Source organism: Myotis nattereri, assembly GCF_964212035.1.
Source record: "Myotis nattereri genome assembly, chromosome: 3".
NCBI classification, from domain to species: Eukaryota; Metazoa; Chordata; class Mammalia; order Chiroptera; family Vespertilionidae; genus Myotis; species Myotis nattereri.
This window is the reverse complement of record NC_138077.1, coordinates 38658742-38680635: the sequence shown is the minus strand read 5'-3', so window position 1 is coordinate 38680635 and position 21894 is coordinate 38658742. Positions and strand designations below refer to the sequence as shown.

General features: G+C 35.1%; 1 protein-coding gene across 2 annotated transcripts in view; it reads right to left on the bottom strand.

The window, feature by feature from the left end:
* Positions 1-236: 236 nt before the first annotated feature.
* The window catches only part of MFN1 (mitofusin 1), a 35862-nt gene continuing 14204 nt past the window's right edge, over positions 237-21894 (bottom strand). For both annotated transcript variants that reach the window (XM_081086964.1, XM_081086965.1), the window contains 11 exons: positions 18928-19081; positions 18748-18815; positions 12431-12552; positions 10655-10781; positions 10374-10478; positions 9976-10078; positions 9619-9848; positions 7814-7957; positions 6792-6988; positions 4439-4573; positions 237-2512 (listed from right to left, as the gene is read on the bottom strand). In XM_081086964.1, coding sequence (XP_080943090.1) covers positions 2431-2512; positions 4439-4573; positions 6792-6988; positions 7814-7957; positions 9619-9848; positions 9976-10078; positions 10374-10478; positions 10655-10781; positions 12431-12552; positions 18748-18815; positions 18928-19081 — 1467 coding nt within the window. In that variant the 3' untranslated portion in view covers positions 237-2430. The remainder of the gene's footprint in view (positions 2513-4438; positions 4574-6791; positions 6989-7813; positions 7958-9618; positions 9849-9975; positions 10079-10373; positions 10479-10654; positions 10782-12430; positions 12553-18747; positions 18816-18927; positions 19082-21894) is intronic.

Sequence of the window (21894 nt, the reverse complement as noted above, 5' to 3'; positions counted from 1 at the left end):
GAACTCCCTTTGGAGAAATAATTCCATTGCTTATAGGATTTTAAGTTTTTTAAAAAACATTCTTATTGATTTCAGAAAGGGAAAGGGAGACACAGAAACATTAATGATGAAAGAGAATCACTGATAGGCTGCCTCCTGCACGCCCCCTACTGGGGATGGAGTGGACAAACTGGACGTGTCCTTGACGAACTGAACCCATAGTGAAGCGCCATCCACTGAACCAAACTTGTCAGGGCTAGAATTGTAAGTTTTTATTTTCATAACCACAGCCTTGGGGGAGGATTAATGAGGAAACTTCCAATATACGACCAGGCATGCTAAATGAGTAAATCCAATCAAAAGATGAACCAGTCTGCCCAAGACAGTTTATATACCTACCATAAAATTAGGAGCAAGACTCACTAAAATGCCAGTATAAATGCTACATTTATCGACTATCAGACAAAAGTTTTATTCTCACCTTGCAAGTTTGCATACTTATTTTAAAAATGTAGTTTTGTAAAAAGTTTGAGGTTATACAAAGTTTATAAATTAATCTGCAAACACATAGTGAACAAGAACTCTGAATTACATCAGGTGTAACTTACATGATTTCTGTAGAATTCACGGGCTGGGACATAGGTGCACTTACCTCTAGGCATAAAGGTTGGGTCTCATTATTTTAGTGTCCATTTCCAACATTCATATAGATTTTCAAACTTGATCAGGTGGAATGCATTCAAACTGGTGATGGAAAACTTACTACAAACTTATATACCAGAATCACAATTCCTGGACTTCCCAAATATTAGCATGCATCAGGATGATCCGAAAGGCTTCTTACGAGAGTGCTGGCCCCCAGAGCTAGTGTTCGATTCTTGGGTCTGGGGTAGGACCAAGAATGTGTACTTCTTACAAGTTGCCAAGTGATACTGTTGATCCAAGGACCAAACTTTGAGAGCCATAGTAGTATACTAATGAGGCGATACCAAACCACTATGCTGTTTCAAAATTTCAAGTACTTTGTATAAATTTAAGAACTAGAGCTTGTAACTTTAGACATCAAGTTTTCATGCTGCAGGTGTTACCTGATCCACACTTATTGGTGGCCTGTACCAATTTTGGTTATAAAGCAACAACAAAAACTATAAATTAATATTTATTGCAAATTTGGCATCCTAGTATCTGATTGGCATAAAAATATATTTTTGAAAGGCTTATGGCCTACATAATAGTCTCTTTAAAATAGCCTGAAAAATAGTGTTGTTGCACCAGCTGTGAAAAGAGAGAACGGCATCCAGGAGCCTTAAAGGCACAGAAAAGGAAGCACTGAGTATTAAAAGAAGAAAGGAGCCTGAAACGTTATCCCTCTGGAAAAGCAGCACTGTGTCCTCCTTGCTGTCTCACAAGCACCTAGGGGGATTGAAGATGATTTGGTGGTCCTCAAGGCTCCCTTTGGCATAACAAAGCCCTAGAATGTCACTTTTTAAACGTTTCCATGTAAGTTTCAATTAGTTTTTAACACAAACACACACAATACTTGAATCCATAAACATTTCATTAAACTAAAATATACAGTGATAATTTTAACCATGCCCTGGCAAATTCATACAATTAAATAAAAGTAAAGCCACCACAGGAGGACAATTCATCAGTATCCTCAACAAATACCTTCTGAAGAACAGAATTTTTACATGACTGTAACCACTCAGAATTCAGACCTCCCATCTGGCTATTTTTATCACTTCAAACTTCTAAAACTTAACTTCCCTTACTGTACTCATAGCTGAAGCTGAAAATGTTTCTCTAGAAACATCAGGAAGCTATTTCAACCCAGATACTTTTAGAATAACCTTTATACTGCTTTACGTTAGTTTTAATGGGAATATAAGGAGTAAACAACAGCTTATTTATTAGTGGTTTACATACCTGCCAGAATGGCAAAAATGACTGTAACTCACAAGATAATACACTCAAGAACATTACACACTCCTTTTTGGTGGTTAAAACAATGCAGGTATAAAACAAAAAAGTGACTATTCCCATTAAAGTGACATCAAAAATTAGTTTTGAGAAGAAAGAGCATTCTCTAACTCCTGGATGCCAGGAAGCTGAGTGTTTCAGAAGCAAAAACGAAGAGAGCCCTAATCAAGAGTAAGGCCCCACCCCTCAGGGGTCACATAGTTGGTTCTGCTGTTCTTAACTAATTCATCACCTTACCACATCAAACAACTTAGCCTGTTCTTTACCCAGAATTAAATTAAGAGATATAATAATACTCTTCAGAAATGCAAACACCCTGAGATAGATCATTACCAGAATCTACACAAGAATTTGCTATTTAGGTATAGTGAATACAATTCATATTTAAAACCATTTCATAAAAATAACTGTCCCAAATCATCCAAGCTGCATTTTCTCCTATGATGATCACCAAAGCGATTTCTACTGTTAAGATTCTTCTTCATTGCTTGAATGTAGAAACTGCTTAGTAAAATTCTCCAGCTCATTTTTAAGTCGAACAGCTTTATTTCTAATTAAAAAAAACACACGAACAAAACACCAAAATCATTAAGGTCAATTTAAAACTGCATTCCATCCAATCTTAAAAAGTAAAAAACACACATACAACAACACTAGCCACCTGCTGCTACATTTATCTGAACTCAGACTACACTATAAATACCCTTTTAAGAGTACTTATATGTGCTACTACAGCTCTGCAGTAAACAGAGTCCAATGCTCAGGACTTAAAAGAATTATTAAAAAGCGTAGAAAACGGGAGTCCTATTGCCTTTCATGGGAGTCAAAGCCTAAGTGACGTACAGTTATAACTGTCCTTGAATTTCCTTTAAGCATCAAGTACAGAATAAGTGGTTTTATATATGGACCATGGTATACCAAAATAATTTTTTTTAAATACTAGAATCGTATTTGATTGCCAACTGTCCATAAAAGAAGGAAAACTGGACCTAAAATTGACCAAGGAACACAGATTCGCTCTTCCATTCTCATACTGTGCCAGAGCACGCACACATACTTGAATGAGCTTCTCCCTTTCTCTTTATCTTGGTCTTGTTTTGTTGAGTGCACATGCCTGAGGTCATATAAGTTAGATGTACATGAATTCTACTGTATATTTCTTCGAACCACTATCCTGAAAAACTAGGTAAGTTCTATCTCAATGACTGAGCCTGATCCAGTAACAATGGAGATTCCAATTATCTATAATAATAAAAGCGTAATATGCTAATTAGACCAGATGTCCTTCCGAAGAAGCTGGGGCTGCAAGGGAAGCCCAGGTCCCGGGTGCCAGAGGGAAGCTGTTACCAGCAGCCAGGGGAAGGAAGGCCTAGTCTTGCACGAATTTTGTGCATCGGGCCTCTAGTGATATATTTTTTTATTTTTCTCTTACAAAAGGATGAATTAGTAGATCGAAAATATTCATACTTATTCAAGTCAGTCCAGCCAAAAATCAGAAAATTACATAAGTGCCAATTATCTGTTTTGTCATTTATGTTCTGCTATGACAAGATGAAACTATTTAAAAACCTCCCTAGGTTAAAAAACAAACTTCTACTGCATATAGTTTTACCAGCTTTGAAAGGTTGTCTTTGGGAAGATCTAACTTGAAATGGGAGCAATGGAGCACTTGGGTGTGACTGGTTGTGAGAAAGGAGGCTGGGGCCTAAGGGATAGGCAGTCATCTTCTCTGGAGTCTGAGACTGAGGTGCACTGAGAGTGTGCCTGCTGTCAGATTGGGACACCATGGAGAGACGTGACCACACGTGCTTTAAATAGACGTCTCAAAATTCAGGACCCAAAGACAGCCTCTCCAATTTGCAGACATTACAGACTGCTCTTATATGGGCAATTGTATATAGTAAGTACCCAGGTAAGTAGCAGCAGGGAAGGGACTAAATGATGTTTAATGATTCCCTCAGACTCATACGTAAACCAGCAAATGGGTAATGAAGTGGAAAGTTGTTAACTGCCTAGAAGTAGAGACCACATGGTGAAACTTGTTCCCTAAAACAGAATTGATTTAGACCCCTGAAGAATCCATGAGAAACCATATTAAACAAGAATTCCACATTATACTACGTGGTGTTTTTTTTTTTACTTTTATAGCCTTGAATTTAATATTCCCCAGTGAAAACGGAAGTTATGAGTCTTGGAGATACAGGACTAAAAAGTGATATTTTTAATTACAGAACTTGTACTCTCAAAAGTGACTAATATAGTTTAACAGAGAGTTTGAAGTTGACATCTAAAAGCATCCATTTACATCAGATGTTTCTTCTTGTTGAAATTAGCATTCATTGAAATTTTAAAACTATGGAACATTGTAATTTAAGCCATCAGAAAGCTAAAGTTTTAATATAATCACTAGTGATTTACAAAATTATATTTTGGTAATGAGACTAATATATTATTGAGAAAAAAATGCTTTAAGTACCTTAAAAGCTTTGAATTGTTTTGTATTTCCTCCAATTGATCTATCTCTTTGGAAAATCTAGCAATTTCTTCTTCCAGATGTTTTTGTGTAATATCAACTTGTTGGCAAAGGCGAGCAAAAGTGGTTGCCATTTCCCTTAAAATAAAAAACAATTTTATCAGCTATCACAAATGTCTTAAAATGAATGGGCTTTCAAAAGATTATATAAAAGATCACAAGTTTAAAATATTCTTAAAACATAAGGTATTAAAGAACAAAGTGCTAAGAATGGGATGAGGGAGGCATAGAACTTATAAGTTTAATATGACTGTGGGCTTAATTCCATCTGGCTTCAAGATCAATGCTCAACAGGCACTACTTCCTCTAACATATGGTTGTAAACATGAACAAGCTATAAAAAGGCAAACGATGGGTATATTTCTTCAGAAGCACAGTAAACCTTACCTCCTACCATAAAAATAATTACTGAGAAAAGAAAATTTCATTAATCCTATAACTTATGAAAAATACTTTAAATCATAACATTTAACCATGTTTCCAGAATCAAAGGGCATTACTTCTTTTGTGTGCTAGTTCATATGTTATATTTTGTAACTGGGAACATGGCTAGCAGGTGTATATTTCTGGAATATCATTAACTGTCTTACTCGTTTTTCTCTGCCAATTATTCTCCTGTACATCTTTCCCATTCCATGGTCTTTATCAATATTGGACAAATGAAGCATCTTTCATTATTTTAATGTTTTATTAAATTAACATAGAGCTAGTATTACTTTGAGTAATTAGTTAAGGTCATCTCCATTACAGTGTGACATCCTCTAGGGAAAGTTATCTTTAACTTTTTATTTCCTATAACGTTTAGCAGTTATTGTCACATGGCAGACAATAAATGTTTGACCATCAGTTGAATGGAAAGCTTTATTAACTTTGTTTTTATGTGAACCTCAGCTGATTTCTGTTGGAGGTCCAGATATATTCAATGGAAGATCTTCCTTAATATAAAATTAAAACTATTATATATGCCCTGGTTGGTTTTGCTCAGTGGTTGCAGACTGAAGGTCCTGGGCTTGATTCCCATCAAGGGCAACGAAACTCAGTTGCAGGCTAGATCCATGGCCTGGGTTGGGGTGCATTCAGGAGGCAACCAATCGATGTGTCTCTCTCACATCGATGTTTCTCTCTCTCTGTCTCTCCTCCTCCCTTCTACCCTGTCTAAAAATCAAAGGGAAAAAATATCCTCAGGTGAGGAATAAAAAAAAACAAAAATAAAAAACCCCTATTATATAAAATAGGAGTTCAATAACTATTTGGTAAATGAATGAACTAATTCAGTGGTCTCAAATCCATGCCCTCATTGTCTCCATTCTCTATAGCTCTGTTAAGTACAGGCTTTCATCTTGTATCTGAAACAGTAAAATCTACCTGCAAATTCTTGTCTCCTTAATTTAAACCATTCTATACACACCACACCACTGCAAAGCTATTTGTCCTGGAGCTAAATATTAATGATATCACTCCCAGGATTTCTAATTATCCAGACTCCTGTCCCCATCCCCATATATACATTTCTCACTGAAACTCTCCTGTTTCTGAACACATTCCTTTTCCTCTACCCTCTTGCCTTTGGTTTGGGCTGTTTTCTCTCCCTATAACTTCCCATTCTGCACATTCTACCCCTACTCTAGGAAATCTATATTGATCCACTACCCTTCATGATGTCAGATTCTAGTGCCTCACATTAAGAAGCTCTCATATTACTTATCACTTTTCACTTTTATTATAATGATGTACATTATGTCTTTTATTAAGTTGTAATCATGAACTTAATTCATCTCTCAGTAGTATCCATATGCAGAATATTATTCAGTGACTTAATTGGAATTCTACATATTTTTACTAAATCAGTGAAATATTTGATACATAAAAGAAGACACTCAATGTACCCAGGTATTTATTATGTTAACAACACATGGGTTCACATTGTAATCTTTGCACTATACTCTTTTTTAAACTTTTTTATTTTATTGATTTTTTACAGAGAGGAAGGGAGAGGGATAGAGAATTAGAAACATCGATAAGAGAGAAAAATCGATCAGCTGCCTCCTGCACACCCCCTACTGGGGATGTGCCTGCAACTAAGGTACATGCCCTTGGTACATGTCCTTGTCCGGAATTGAACCTGGGATCCTTCAGTCGGCAGGCTGACACTCTACCCACTGAGCCAACCGGTTAGGGCTGCACTATACTCTTATTTGTGCATTTTCTGCATGCATGGCATACTTCAATATACGGCCCTTTTTTAAAGCTGAAGATGAATTTTTTATTTCTCATTCAGGTGAATTTCTCAACTTACTGTTGTACTTGATGGCTGCAGTTTGCACTTGTGAAGCTAACAATCATCTGTAGTTTCTCAGTTGCATAGTTCACAAACTGCTGCTTAAAAGCTCTCTCCTTGGCTCGGGTGGTCCAGGCCAGCCTTTCATAAAGATATAAAGCTCCATACATACTTAATGAGACAGATATGAGTTTCCAGCCTACAGCTTTCCAAATCTGTAAGATAAATTTACAGCTTACTTTGACAAAGAAAAACACTGCTGGGGAGATTGTACTCAAAGAAGATTGTACTATAGGTCTTATGAGTCAGATCCATTTTTAAGAAATTTATATTCATTCTCTAAGAGAATCTAAAGTTATCAGAAATCAAACAAGCTGAAAAAGGAGTTAGCACATAAATATCAGGCAGGAAGTTTGATAACCTGCTAGACATTTGGTGAGATGATTCAATATATCTTGAAAAAGGAGGTTATTTCTTTTAGGTTAGAGGTTTCAAAAACCAAAACATGTAAATTGATGCTGTTAATGATATGAAAAAAATTCTTTTTAACATGTAAGAATTACTACTAAGAAGTAATCGTTAATACTTTAAGGCAGATCCCTTTGGTATTTAGATAAGATTAGATATGGGACCTGGTTCATTCTTCTTACTCCATGGACAAATACCATTTATTTGTGTACTGTGATGGAAAAATAGTTGGAAAGCATTGTTCATTGTTCAAGGACCAACTAGTTGGTGGCATTTCTTTCCTAAAGATGCATTTTAAAAAAATGTATATTGTGGTAATAATTTCACCGTACATATATTTATCAAATCATTATGCTATACACCTAACACTAACACAATGTAAGTGTCAATTATATTTCAATTAAAAAATTTAAGAAGAGGCTTGTGAAACTCTTCTTAATTCACTAACTTTAACCTACACCTTTTCATGTCATTTTATACATCCTGAAAACAGAAATATACCTTTCTCTTTGTGATATAGCAGAAAGCTTTGTAAAATTTCAATTTTCATTATAATAAAAAGTATTTCTTACCACTCCTCCAACAACAATGATGCCCATAGACGTTCTGGATGTCAGAGAAGCTAATGCTGTTATTAAGGTAACCATGATTTCTTCCTGTGATGCATTATCTGGTGTTGCTGGATTGGTGGGAGTAGAAGCTAAAGATCTGGGGAGCTAAAAACATTGGGTGAAAGGATTACAATTAAACAACTATAAATGGAATGAAGTTTACTATATTATATTGCATTTCTTTTAAAATTATAGTAGTAAATCAATGAAAAAAACAACTTTAGTTAATGAGTTTACCATAAATACATGAAGAAAATAAGTGATCTGAAACTTATTTCGATGACATAATTTTCTATGACTTAGATACTGTAAAGAATAATGAATTTCGTAATATACAATGAGTTTACCTGTAACAGTAGACCCTCAAATTAAAGCCCTGGCCAGTTTGCTGCAGTGGATAGAGTGTCGGCCTGCGGATTGAAGGTTTCCAGGTTCAATCCGGTCAAGGCACAAACCTCAGTTGCAGGGTTCGATTCCAGTTGGGGTACATATAGGAGGCAGCCAATTGATGTCTCTCTCACATCAATGCTTCTATCTCTCTGTTTCCATGCCCCCCCCCCCCTCCCGCCCCCACTGTCTCTAAAAATCAAGGGAAAAATATCCTCGATGAGGATTATAAAAGAAAATAAAAATAATCACAAGAGCCCTGGCCAAGTGGCTCAGTTGGTTGGAGCATTGTCCTATACACCAAAAGACTGCGGGTTTGATCTCTGGTCTGGGTGCTTACAGGAGGAAACAAATCACATTGATGTTCTCTCTCTCCCCATCCCCAACCCCTTTCTCTCTTCCATTGAATAAACCCTATGTTTCCTCACCTAAGGAAATAAATATACCTCAGGTGAGGATTAAGAAAATTAAAAAAAATACATTATAAGAAAGTTCAAAGATAAGCCACAGATTAGAAGAGCATATTTAGAAACCACATATCTGATAAAGGACCTGTATCTAGAATAAATAAAGAACTCCTACAAGTCAATTAGAAGCCAAATAAACTGATTAAAAATTAGGCAAGTGATTTGAATAGATATTTTATAAAGCAAGATACATGAATGGCTAAAAGCACATGAAAAGATGTTCAAAATCAATATAATCAAAACTAGAATGAGATAGCACTTTACATACTCTAGGAATAAAAAAGACAGATAATAACAAGTCTGGATGAGAATGTTGAGAAACAGAACCTTAACATGTTGTTGGTGGGAATGTAAAATGCAGCCACTTTGGGAAACATTTTGGCAGTTCTTCAGAAAGTTAAACATGTTTGCCTTCAGTATAGCAATTTCACTACTAGGTATACACTCAAGAGAAGTGAAAACTGATGTCTACATAAAGAAAGAACAAGAGCGCCCTGGCCAGTGGGATTAGAGCATTGACCTGCTTACTGAAGGGTTGAGGGTTTGATTCCCAGTCAAGGACAAGTATCTGGTTGCAGGTTTGATCCCTGGCCTGGGTTAGGGCAAGTGTGGGAGGCAACCAATCTCTCTCTCTCTCTCTCTCTCTCTCTCTCTCTCTCTCTCTCTCTCTCTCTGTCTCTGTCTCTGTCTCTCTCTCCCTAACTCCTTTCTACTCTCTCTAAAAATCAATGGAAGAAATATCCTCAGGTAAGGATTAACTAAAATAAAAACCTCCACAAAAACAAAACACAAAATAAAAGGAGAATCTCAACTGGTAGAATCATAGCCACATACCTGTGTAGCAGTACAACAATAAATACCTGATAAAAAGACTACTCCAAACAGTAAAAACAAAACAAAAAAAATCTGTACCTGAAAGACAGGCTCAGATAATCCTAGAAGCACCCTCTGTGCATTGGTAGGACCCAAGAAACGATGGACAAGGGAAGACCAGCCCAAGGAAAAACGAAATACAATATCCTCTTGAAAGTCTGAACATAACATGTGGCAATTTAGGTCATAGCTGAGATCAAATTTCTTGCAAGGAACCAGTGTATGTAGTTTATTCTGTATATCAGAAGGAAGTAACGGTTTCAAATTTTCTAGAAAGAAAAGTAGGACAATTATTTTAAAAAACAATAGTAAATAATGTTTTACATTTTGTAAAATATCTAAAGGAAAATAAATCCTTTACCAACAAAATAAAGAACTTGTAGACATAAATATTACCAATAATTTCTTGCTGGGATTGAAGCATTGAAGCGTTGACTTCACTGGTGCACCGATCAGCCAAATTTCTTCCCATACCATCTTCTATGTGCTTATTTAACTCCTGTTAAAAACAGTAAGTGTCCACATTATTTTTTCTCTAGAATATAAGCAGTTTTTATAAAAACATTAGATATTTACTAAGTGCTAAAATGATCTCATTCTAAGAGGATAACTTTTCTGTATACTTTATATACTATACAAGGTAGTTTACATTTATTACAAGAGTTCACAGGAGATGTTAACAGTCAGTTGAGTACTGACTGCCATAAAGACACCAAAATAGACAAACCACGACATAAGAGTGTAGAATACGGTGAGGGAACTATATGTATAGCTTTAACTACAATTTAACTTACACTTTTATATACTTTCAATACACTTGGAGTAGGATGAAACTCAGAACAAAATTCATCAACCAAAACAGAAAGTCGACAAATTTCATCTGTCATTGCACATGAAACCTGAAAATATGGGAAAAAAATCAGAGTAAAAAAATTAAACAAGATCATTAACCATTCAAAAAATCAAACTGAAAAAACCCCCACAAAATACTCCTTTAAGGCAAAAGGGATAATATTTTTAGCATTATCAAAAATATTTCCATTCCCAGTTTAGTCATAAAATTACTTTAACCCACCTTGTTTGCCACCTCCTCTGTAACCTCCCTGATTTTCTTCTTAACATCCAGTGTCAACAGGTTCATCTGATTTCGGATAAAGTCCAGTCTATCAATGTGGTCTTCCCTTTCTTCCATTGAATAAACCCTATTATGGTATGAAGAGTAATTAATAATCAGGATATTAAAGTCTCAAAGCAATTAAGCAAGGGCACTCAATTATGTAATGAACCATCTGTTAGCATGATAAAAGAAAAAAAATCTCATATTCCAACATTGAAAAGGATTCAAACTATATTTCACTTATAAAATATTTTAGAGGTGATTGTATATAAATTACTTTGTTTCTCTGCCTATGTGTCACCTGAGTCCCACCAAAGGATTAGTAAGAATTCTAAGTCTGCAAACACTTCATATATATATATATATATGAAGAGAACTCAATACTGACTTTATATAACAAATAAGGGCCAGCTAATAGCATCCTGTAAGCCAAATCCAGCAGTTTTCTTGGAATATAGTTATGCTTATTCATGTACCTACTACCTAAATACCTGCTTTTGCTCTAAAACTGTAGAATTGAGTAGTTGCAAGAGATGGTATGGCCCAAAAAGCCTAGAATATTTTTTCTCTGGCCTCCATAGAAAACTTGCCAACCTGTAGATGATGCAGGGAAAAAAGACCTGAGATCTTTTTAAGAACGTCTTTAACAAGAGTTTCTGAGGCATTATGATTATACAAACCATCCTCAATCACATATTCTTCGTGCCACGTTTGTTCAATGTCCTATATTTTTAAAAAATTAGTAAGGTCAATCCAGCAGACTGACTACTTTGGCAACTATAATAAAGCTACTGAGCTGAAAGGGACATAAAGGGCAATATAATCTCATTATACAGAAAAGTGCACAGAGCCTGAGATAAGATTCTGGGGTCCTCACCCTTTTGTTTTATATGTTGGAACTTCTCTAATTTTTTAGATAATACATTCCTGCAAATGTGTCAAAATTACACAATAGATTTAGACATGAGAGGAGTTGTTCCTAGCAACATCAAATACATTTAAAATTCCCAATTATATGTCATCTTGGACTTAATCTTTAATGCTTTATATCTTTCTTTTGATTGGCCTAAACTCACTAAAGGTTCAATTGAGATTTACCGTCATTATATTTGTCAAACTAATCACATCCTGATCATTGTTTCAAGTGATCAAGGTTGTGACAACTACCTTTCTCTTTTATAGCTCTGCCATTTTAATTTTTATAAAGTAATAAATGGAATAAAATCATGCAGTACAGCGTGACATAGAGAGCAGTGCTTAACAAACTGACTTTCTGGCTGGCAGATAATATTACCTTGCTTGTTTGCCAACTGATAAAAAACAACCACTGGCATAAAAAAGTGATTTCAAGGAATCGATGTATGAATATATAAAAGATGGATCATGCTTTGAATATAAAATAAGAGGGTCACCTACTTTGTACTTCTTTAAGAAACTTAGCTTGAAGAAATAATTCTTCCATTGCTTTACAGATATTTTAAAGCCACTAAACATTTTAAAACCGCAAGCCATACACAATGTTGAACTCCAGGGAATGCAAATGATGTGTACAACAAATAAACAGAATATTTACATTTAATATTCATTTAAAAACATGCAAGTAGACACCTGCTAAACTCACAAGGTTGATTTTTGTAGGAAAAGTATTTATAATTTAACAATTTCAAATCCTAGTTTAAGGAACTCATCTTGATACAAAAACACAGGTTTATTTTGCAATAAATGCATTCATACCTTTTCTCTGCTGCTGCCACGTTTATTGAATCCATTATGTCTTGCACAGTATCTAATATCTGTTTAGCTCTGATAGTGTGCTGTTCAAACTTTGTTTTCACTGCTGACTGCGAGATACACTCCTGCGAGGGGCCCAAGCCATACACATTACTGTAATTCCATCCCAACATTTTTAGGAATTGAAACACAAAAACTTGCTGTTTATAACTTTAACCAAAACAGAAATTAGAATAGAAAATAAATACATGATAAACAAACTTAAAATTACAAAGGTTAAAAAAATTACAAAGATGCAAAAGTAAAACGCACTTTCAAACAGCAAGTTCAAATCTTTGTGTTAACTTTACACAGTAATGTGCAATGGTTTTTACTACATTATTTTTCAAAATAAATAAATAACAGGGTCAAAAATAAAAATTGTGTGTTAAAAAGGGTTTTTCTTTTATAATTACTATTTTTATTTGTATTGCCTTTAATCTACTTATAGTCTAGATTTTTCTCATACTTGCAATAGGCATGCTAATAAAGTTATTGAGTTATAAATTAGAATTCTACTGTATTAAAAAAATTTAGTTGAATGCTATGATTTACATAAGGTTATTATAAAGGACTTTTGCAGGTGAAAACTTGCACAATTTGTAGTCTTCCTATTGTCATTGGTTTACAGTGTGTGCATATAGGTCCCAATGATGCCCTATCTCATTTGTTTTACCTTCAAGCTAAATACAGCTCACAACCTGTTAATAGTTTTACAAATCAGAGTTTCATGACCAGTGTTTATTTAAATAGGAGAAAATATATCAGAATGTATCACATATAGTAATGAATGCTTATTTTGTGAAATTTTAGTTTCAATTTTATTATATGTGCATACTACTTGTTATTTAAAATATTTATAGTGATTCATCATTGAATGTTTGCAAAATCACTAAATTAAAATCAGCCTTTCATGTTTACTTCACAGAACATAACACTTGAAAACAACTTCAAGTATTTACAGAAGAATACTATCTGGACTTGGAACAATCAAGAGATGTTCACCTGCCCTGACCAGGTGGCTCAGTTGGTTGGAGCATCGTCCCATACACTAAAAGCTGGGGGGTTTGATTCCAGGTCAGGGCACATATTTAGGTTGTGAGTTTGATCCCCAGTCAGGACATGTGCAGGAGACAACCAATTGATGTTTCTCTCTTTCACTTCCTCTCTAAGATCAATCAACATATCCTTAGGTAAGGATTTAAAAAAAAGACATCATCTGGGTCACAACATTAATAACTACAATAGATGTTTTGGAGGCCATGTTTATTTTCTATGATGAATTTTTAAAAATTAGGCATATACCCCAACTTCAATATTTCTTTAAATTCATCTTTTTTAACCTCTTTGTATATGTATAACTAGTACAAAATTGTGATCATTACTTCCTAAAGTTATTACTATCCTTCGTTAAAATAAATAGCTTTCAGGATTTAGCCCTGGCCGGTGTGGCTCAGCTGGTTGGGTGTTGTCCAGTGCACCAAAAGGTTGCTAGTTTAATTCCTGGTCAGGGCACATGCCCGAGTTGCGGGCTCAGTCCCCAGTATGGGATGTGCAGGAGGCAGCTGACCTCTAAAAATCAATTTAAAAAAAAAGCTTTCAGGATTAAAAGGGTATCTATACTTAATACTCTAGAGTTCTATATACAGGCTGGGGCAAAAGTAGGTATACAGTTGTGAGTACACAAAACAAAGAATTTATTCTTGTATTATTATTTGTTAATTATTATATTATTGTCCATACAAACAACTGTATACCCACTTTTGCCCCACCCTGTCTATTATCTTGAAATCACTATGTTACATATTCATTTAATGTACTATTTATAACCTATGCTTCGCCTTCAGGTCTCTAAAATGGTTATCTGTTCACTTCACTAAGGTAGAAAAGATGTAAAATCTCTTTTGCCTCTTCAGTTGCCCTCTTGAGTATTTGTTTGAGGTACAGAACACAAAACAAAAATCATTTCTTTAGCTGTAAACCCGCAAGGGTAATTAATTTAACTAACAGTTCATACAGCTTTAATTCAGAAATGTTACTCTCTTCCATTGCATAGCCTCACTTTTGCTGGTGGTTAAGCTCACTTATATATCACTCCATATCACTAATCCAGAGGATATTGGTGGTAGAAAGTTCCATGCTTCCTGTTCAGCAAGTACATGCCAAAGCAAAAACCACCAAGAACTATACAATATTAAACATTTAAAGTGTAAACTGCTTATTTTAAACAACCAAAACTCATGTTTTACTTTAAATAACTGTCTCATAAATTGCCAAATTAACCTCCACAAAAACAATAATAAAAGCATTAAAATATTTTTAAAAGGAAAAATGGTTAAAAGAAACTATGTTCCTCGATGAAGCAGATCTAGATATCAGCAATGAAGATTTCAATTTGTAGATAACAGCACAGTATTAGAGCTAGACTAGACAGGAAAGAAAAGATCTCCAAAAGTTATTAAGCAATATAAAAGTTACTTCTTGATTAAAAAATATACAATGATGAATAAGTATAAGAACATAGGAAATCTTCTTGTAATAAAAAGTATCCCACAATGGTGTTCCCACTGATCAGAAAAATATCAAGAGTCAACCTGCAAAAGAAATACTCTATTTTACTGAATTATTTTACTAAGATGTTTTTGAATTTCATGAGAAATATATTTATCAGGAACTCTAATTTTCCAAAAAGTTTAAAATACTACATCAAACCAACTTAAATTCCATCTTGTCAAGATATCATTAAACTGTTTTACAACTTATTAAAGATTTAGAACCAAAACAATAAGCATATCTCAAGATAGTTTTCTGATTTTCTAAAAACATCTAAATAAGCCTGCTAGTAAGTAATCATACACAGCTACACAGTAAATATTAATATTTATGTGTAATTAAAACATAAAACAAACTTGTCAAGACCTCGATAACAGACCCCAAACACTCAATAACATATAGTCCTACTTACCACTCTCAACTTATTTTGAAATATTTTTAAATGAAAAGAAAGTGTAAGAATGAACATCAATATAATATACCTTTCAAGTAAATATACAAACTATTAACATTCAACCTCATTTATTTAGCCTTCCTTCTCTGGCTCTCCATACAGATATATAGTTATGTCTCTATATAGAGATATACATACATACATATACATATATATATGCACATATACATACATGTGTGTGTGTGTGTATTTCTGCTTTAACCACACAGACACACAATTTCCTGAATAATATGACAGTTCACTGCAGCCACCACCTTACTACTAAATATATGAACATGTGTCTCCTACAGATCCATGAAAACAATTATTGTATTCAGAACATTTATCACTGGGACAATACTATTAATCTAACAGAGTCCATTTTCAAATTTTACCCGTTACCCCAGGAATGTTCTTTACAACAAATTCATTGACATTTTACAGAAGAGTTATTTTATATATTTTTTCCACCATACAACCAAAATTATTAAAAAGTTAATGGCCAAATAACTGAACAAAGATATTTAGGTTTCTCAAAGGCTTAGAATATACACCTGTCCAAATACAGGTTGAAAACAGCAAGAAAGACCTAGCAGGTTTGGCTCAGTGGATAAAGTGCTGGCCTGTGGACTGAAGGGTCCCAGGTTCAATTCCAGTCAAGGGCACATGCCCGGGTTGTGGGCTCGATTCCCAGTAGGAGGCATGCAGGAGGCAGCCGATCAGTGGTTCTCTCATCATTGATGTTTCTATCTCTCTCTCCCTCTCCCTTCCTCTCTAAAATCAATAATATATTTTTTTTAAAAAGAAAACATTTTATTAGAATTAATGTTTATTTTCTTGATTTAATCAAGCTTTGTTTAACTTGGTACTCTATGTTTGTTCATTAATATTTAGCTCCTTTGAATCAAGTTAATTTCAAAGAAGTCCATGACAAAAATCAGACTTTGATAAAAATGATGAATTTGGCAGTTTTTCTTCTCACAAAAATCGTAAGACTACAAAAGAAAGGGAAATTTTAAAAATGAAGACAAAATGTGTATCGAGGCTATAGTCTGTGATCACAATGCAAAGAAACTAATAAATTAATAAACAAAAGTTGGATAAAAAGAATAAAAAATCTGAATTTTAACTCCTGTATTAAATAGGATATTCCAAAAACTATTAATGTCAAATAAATAATGAAGACTAAACTGGATACTGAAACCCATGGAATACGTCCAAAGTTATACTCACAGAGAAATTCATAGCCCCGAATTCTTTCTTAAAGAACAAAAAGCAGAGCATACTTTCCCCGACTGGAGCTGAAACACCAAAGACCGGGAGCAGAACAGCGGAGGAGACCAGCGCAGGCTGGTTCAGACTATTGTGGAGCTGCCTCACTGAAGAGGGTCCTGGCCTCAGGGACCTGCCCTGGGCAGCCTCAGCCGCTTTGTAGCACTACCAAGCTGTTCCACAGCAGTGCTGTGTTCACAACCATGCTGTATTACCATTGAGCTGTTTGCACTAAATAAAGTTTCCTTCTTCAAAAATACAAAAAGCAAAAAATAATGCCACTTAAAATGCTTTGGACACACAGACAAAATTTTTGGCCCATCTGGTTATTTCTGTAGATAAATTCAAATAATTTCTATCTTATTCTCATTTTAGATCTATAATAGTTTCAACTAAACAAAAGTTTCAAATTCTAAATCCTGACATTCTCCACAAGTTTAGTTTTTTTTTGTACATAATTTTTAGATTTCCAAACAAAAAAAAGTAAAGTGCCAATTTCCTCCTACAAATATTAAAAAGAATAGTTCCCAAGTCTGCCTGATTATTGCAATCAGCTGGAAAGCTTTGAATACATACAGATTCCTAGGTCCATCCTAGCTCCACTGGATCAGTTCCTGGAATAGGTCAGGAATCTACAGATCTCTAAAGCACCTCATGTTATTCTCTAGATCAGCCATGTTTGGGAACCAATGCTCTATAATACATGTTATTCTTCTCATCTCCACCTCTTCAAGGAGGTGGAGAGCAAAACTGTACCAGAAATCAGTATAAAAGAGGTATAAATGTATATTATTTGGTAGGAGAAATCAATGACAAACAGGGAAGGGAAAAGGATGTAAAGAAGGAAAAAGTTAATAAATAAGGAAAGACAAGGGAAACATAATAGATCCTCTCCCCAATATTTTTCCTATGTATAAAAGAGTGAGAAGAGCATTAAATCTCTTATGAAAGCAAAGGGAAAGAAAATAGATAGCAATGGTCTTTCAATAACTGAAACTTCATGTATCCTATGGCCTAGTTTGAGAGAATATGTGCTGATATCGCAGGGGGTCTCTGAACAATTAGAGATCTTACCAAGAAAGCTGGTATTGGGTGTTCTTTCTTTAATACTTTTTCTTCATCTACCTAATCATCTTTCTCCCTCTCACCAAATTAAAGACAGGGGATAGTGAGCAAATATTTAATTCTGCCTACTACATTCAACATTAATGTCCTTATCATTAAGGCAGTTACTGCTTATAAGAAAGAATAATTACAGCAGATCATTCATGGGTGAGAATATGCAATTTAGGCAAAGCTAGATTAAATAGGGCTAAATAAGAGTTTAGATGTCTTTTAATATCTAAAAAACTATTCAGTCAAATGCAGGATAAGTTTTAATGTCTCTGAATAAAACATCTACACCAAGATATAAAGAAGTATCCTCCCTCCTCAATGTTGCATACACATGAGCTATTTTTGAGCTTCAGTGATTACTAACAGATTCCTAAAGTACAGATCTTAATTATTTTTGTATTCACTCATGTGTTCAGGGCATTTGGCATAAAATGTGGAGAATTAACAGGTGACAAGACAGTTTAGAAATATAACACACTTTCATCACATGGCATCAACTATGTTCTATCTCTCTATAAATACAGTAGTCCAAAGAAAAAAAAGATGATCTTCACTTTGCTCTATTATCCATTCCAACAGCAACTGCATTTGTTTAGTCTTACCCCAAATTAGATACTAAGTTCAATATAAAGAAATTCCCTCAATTCACAACAAAAGAAATATTAGAAAGCAGCTTCTCATTTAAATGTAAATACATAAGAATGTAAAAGAAATTAGAATCTTTAATTCTCAATTCTTACGAATCATCCATTTTGCAGGGACTTGCATTCTTCAAACTTCCCTTGTTTCACCTGCTGTGTAACTCTACTAAATAACAGTAAAATTATCAACAAAGATAGTGAAAATATAATCACTCTCCATTCAATAATAGGGTTTTATATTAGCCAATACATTCACAAATTCCTACCTCAAAGATTCGTTCAAAATTCTGAAACTCCTGTAATCTTGCCTGAAATCCTTCAGCAAGTGCCCCACCTGTAACAGTTAGGTGAAGATTTAAAAACCATATAGTAAGGTAAGATTTCTGGCATGCCATTTTTATAATGGATACTAGTATTTCAAAAGTAAGTCTACAATGAGTACATACCACCTTCTGGCATTCCCTGTGCTTTGTGCATTCTAGCACTAAGAACTTCCTTTGCAGAAACAAAGAAAATACGATTCCTTGCTTCTGAAGGATCCACAACTTTGAGTTCTTCCACCAAAAAATGTAGGCATCTTTCTGTGTGCTGTCTGCGTACCTAGAGCAAAACAGGGTATTAAAAGAATTCTAATAACTAAACAAATATAATTGCAATGGATAGCTACAGACTTAAACTCCATTTATAGTGATATCATAGTTATAATTCCAGTATACTTAACAAATTCTAATTATACTTGTAATAATTAAAGTTTGATACTTGCTGGTAGGAAATTTCTGTCTCTTCACTTAAAGTAATGATTCTTCCATTGAACAGTCAATTTAAAATTCTGATGGACCATCCAATACTACATAGTTATTATAAAATATACTGTAGACCAATATTAGTACTTAATGGAATAGGAAGACATCCCTAGTTCTGTATTAAAGATATACATGATTATACAACAACAAAATGAAGTGTATACATATATATGTTTATATTTATGTAAATTAATAAGTGACATGCAGGCCAACACCTACAAAAATGAGTGGCATTTTTACTTCTTCCTCAGGCGTTTATATTCCACAATGCTGCTAGTAATATCTTTGAAACCAGGAAATAAGAGGTACAATAAATTTGCTACAATGAGTCTATTTTTGTTTTGAAGTCAGAACATATACAATATATTCCTCTTCTTAAAAACACTGGTAATAAAAATTGGGGAGAATGTATTAGCTAGGAATTAAGAGTGCAATGTTAGGTTTAAGATTAACACTTGGGTATTAAAGTTAGGACTAAGGGTTAGAATTAGGACTTGGTACTAGCCTTTAGCATTATGGCTATTATTAAAAAAAAAAATCTTTATTTTAATACTTAATAAAACTAAGCTCATAGAAACTCACACCTGAAACCTATATGTTCATGTTGACTAATGTCAACCCAATAAATTTAATTAAAGAAAAATAAACAAACTACTCAATAAAAAAAAAGTAAAAAAACTTAAGCTACATAAGAATAGAGAAAAACCATCTATGGGTGATACTTCCTAATTCTCTGATGATTGAGTGAGACCCCAATTTGAAAGAGTGTGATTATAAAACAAGAGTTAATGCCCTGGCCAGTTTGGCTCAGTGGTTGAGCGTCGGCCCACGAGCTGAAGGGTTGAAGATTCGATTTCAGTCAAGGGCACATACCTTGGTTGTGGGCTTGATCACCACGTGCAGGAGGCAACCAATTGATGTGTCTCTCTCACATCGATGTTTCCCTGTCTCTACCCCTCCCTTCCACTCTCTCTGATAACCAATGGAAAAAATATCCTGGGGTACAGATTAACAACAACAAAAAATTTAATACCAGGATATAAAACTTCATATTAAGCAAAATTCTAATTTGGGGTGTGGGAAGAACAATGAAAGCAAATAATCTAACATGTGAACTGTAATGGAATAGTGTAAATTTTAATTTTTTATGCATTTTATGTATCTTTTATGATAAACATATACAACTATTAATTAAAATCAGAAACAGTGTCAAGCAAATTAAATAGACATTATTTACAGACCAAATGCCAGATTTCAGTATACAAGACAACATTCCAACCAACTGAGCCACACTGGCCACTTCTTTTTAAAAAGAAGTTCTAAAATCACCAACATGACTAAAATACCACGTGTTGATGGGGATATAAATCACCTGAAACCCTCAGTCACCTGGTGGGAGCATAAACAGGTATAAGCACTTTCGAAAACTCTTGGGCTATGTTTGCCAGTAGTACATTTCCCCAGTTGTGACAAAAATGTCTTCAGACATAGCCAAATATTCCCGGGGGGTCAAAACTGCCGAACCCCTCACATTGATAACCACTGATATATACCCAAAAGAAATATAAACCTATGAGAGAACCAAGATGGCGGCATAGGTTAATGCCGGAGTTTGCTGCTTTGAACAACTACTTCAAAAGTGAAACTAAAAGACGGAATGGACATCACCCAGAACCACTGGAACGCTGGCTGAGTGGAAGTCCTACAACTAGGAGGAAAGAGAAACGCATACAGACACTCAGAGGAGGCGCAGTGCTGAAGTCAAATTCTGAGGTGCAGAGTGCGCAGAGCGGGCTGGCGGCGGAGGGCGCGGTTGGCGTTTTCAATCGGGAGGGAGTCGCAGACTCTGAGCTCCAGATACAGGCGAGTCTTTAGGGACCCAGACTCAAACGGGAGAAGCGGGACTGCCTGGCTTCGGTCAGAGCGAGTGCAGCTTTCTCTCCGAGCTTTGCAGCGGGTGCTTGGACTCAGAGAGGCAGAGCCCCTGGGGACAGGACTGAGAGCCGCCATAACTGCTCTCTCTGGCCCACCCTGTTGATCCTGTGCGACCAGCCCCGCCCAAGCCCTGCACAGAGGCATTTGACGGATAGCCTCAGGCAAACGCCAGATTAGCACCTCCCTAGAGGACAGAAGTTCTCTCACTGCTGACACAGCTGATTCTCATAGCCACTTGGCCTGGAGGTCAAACCCTCCCTGGAATTAGCTACAACAATCAAGATTTAACTATAAGACCACGAACAAAGACCACTAGGGGGTGCATCAAGGAAGCATAACAAAATGCGGAGACAAAGAAACAGGACAAAATTGTCAATGGAAGATATAGAGTTCAGAACCACACTTTTAAGGTCTCTCAAGAACTGTTTAGAAGCCGCCGATAAACTTAATGAGATCTACAAGAAAACTAATGAGACCCTCGATGTTATATTGGGGAACCAACTAGAAATTAAGCATACACTGACTGAAATAAAGAATATTATACAGACTCCCGACAGCAGAACAGAGGAGCGCAAGAATCAAGTCAATGATTTGAAATGCGAGGAAGCAAAAAACACCCAACCGGAAAAGCAAAATGAAAAAAGAATCCAAAAATGCGAGGATAGTGTAAGGAGC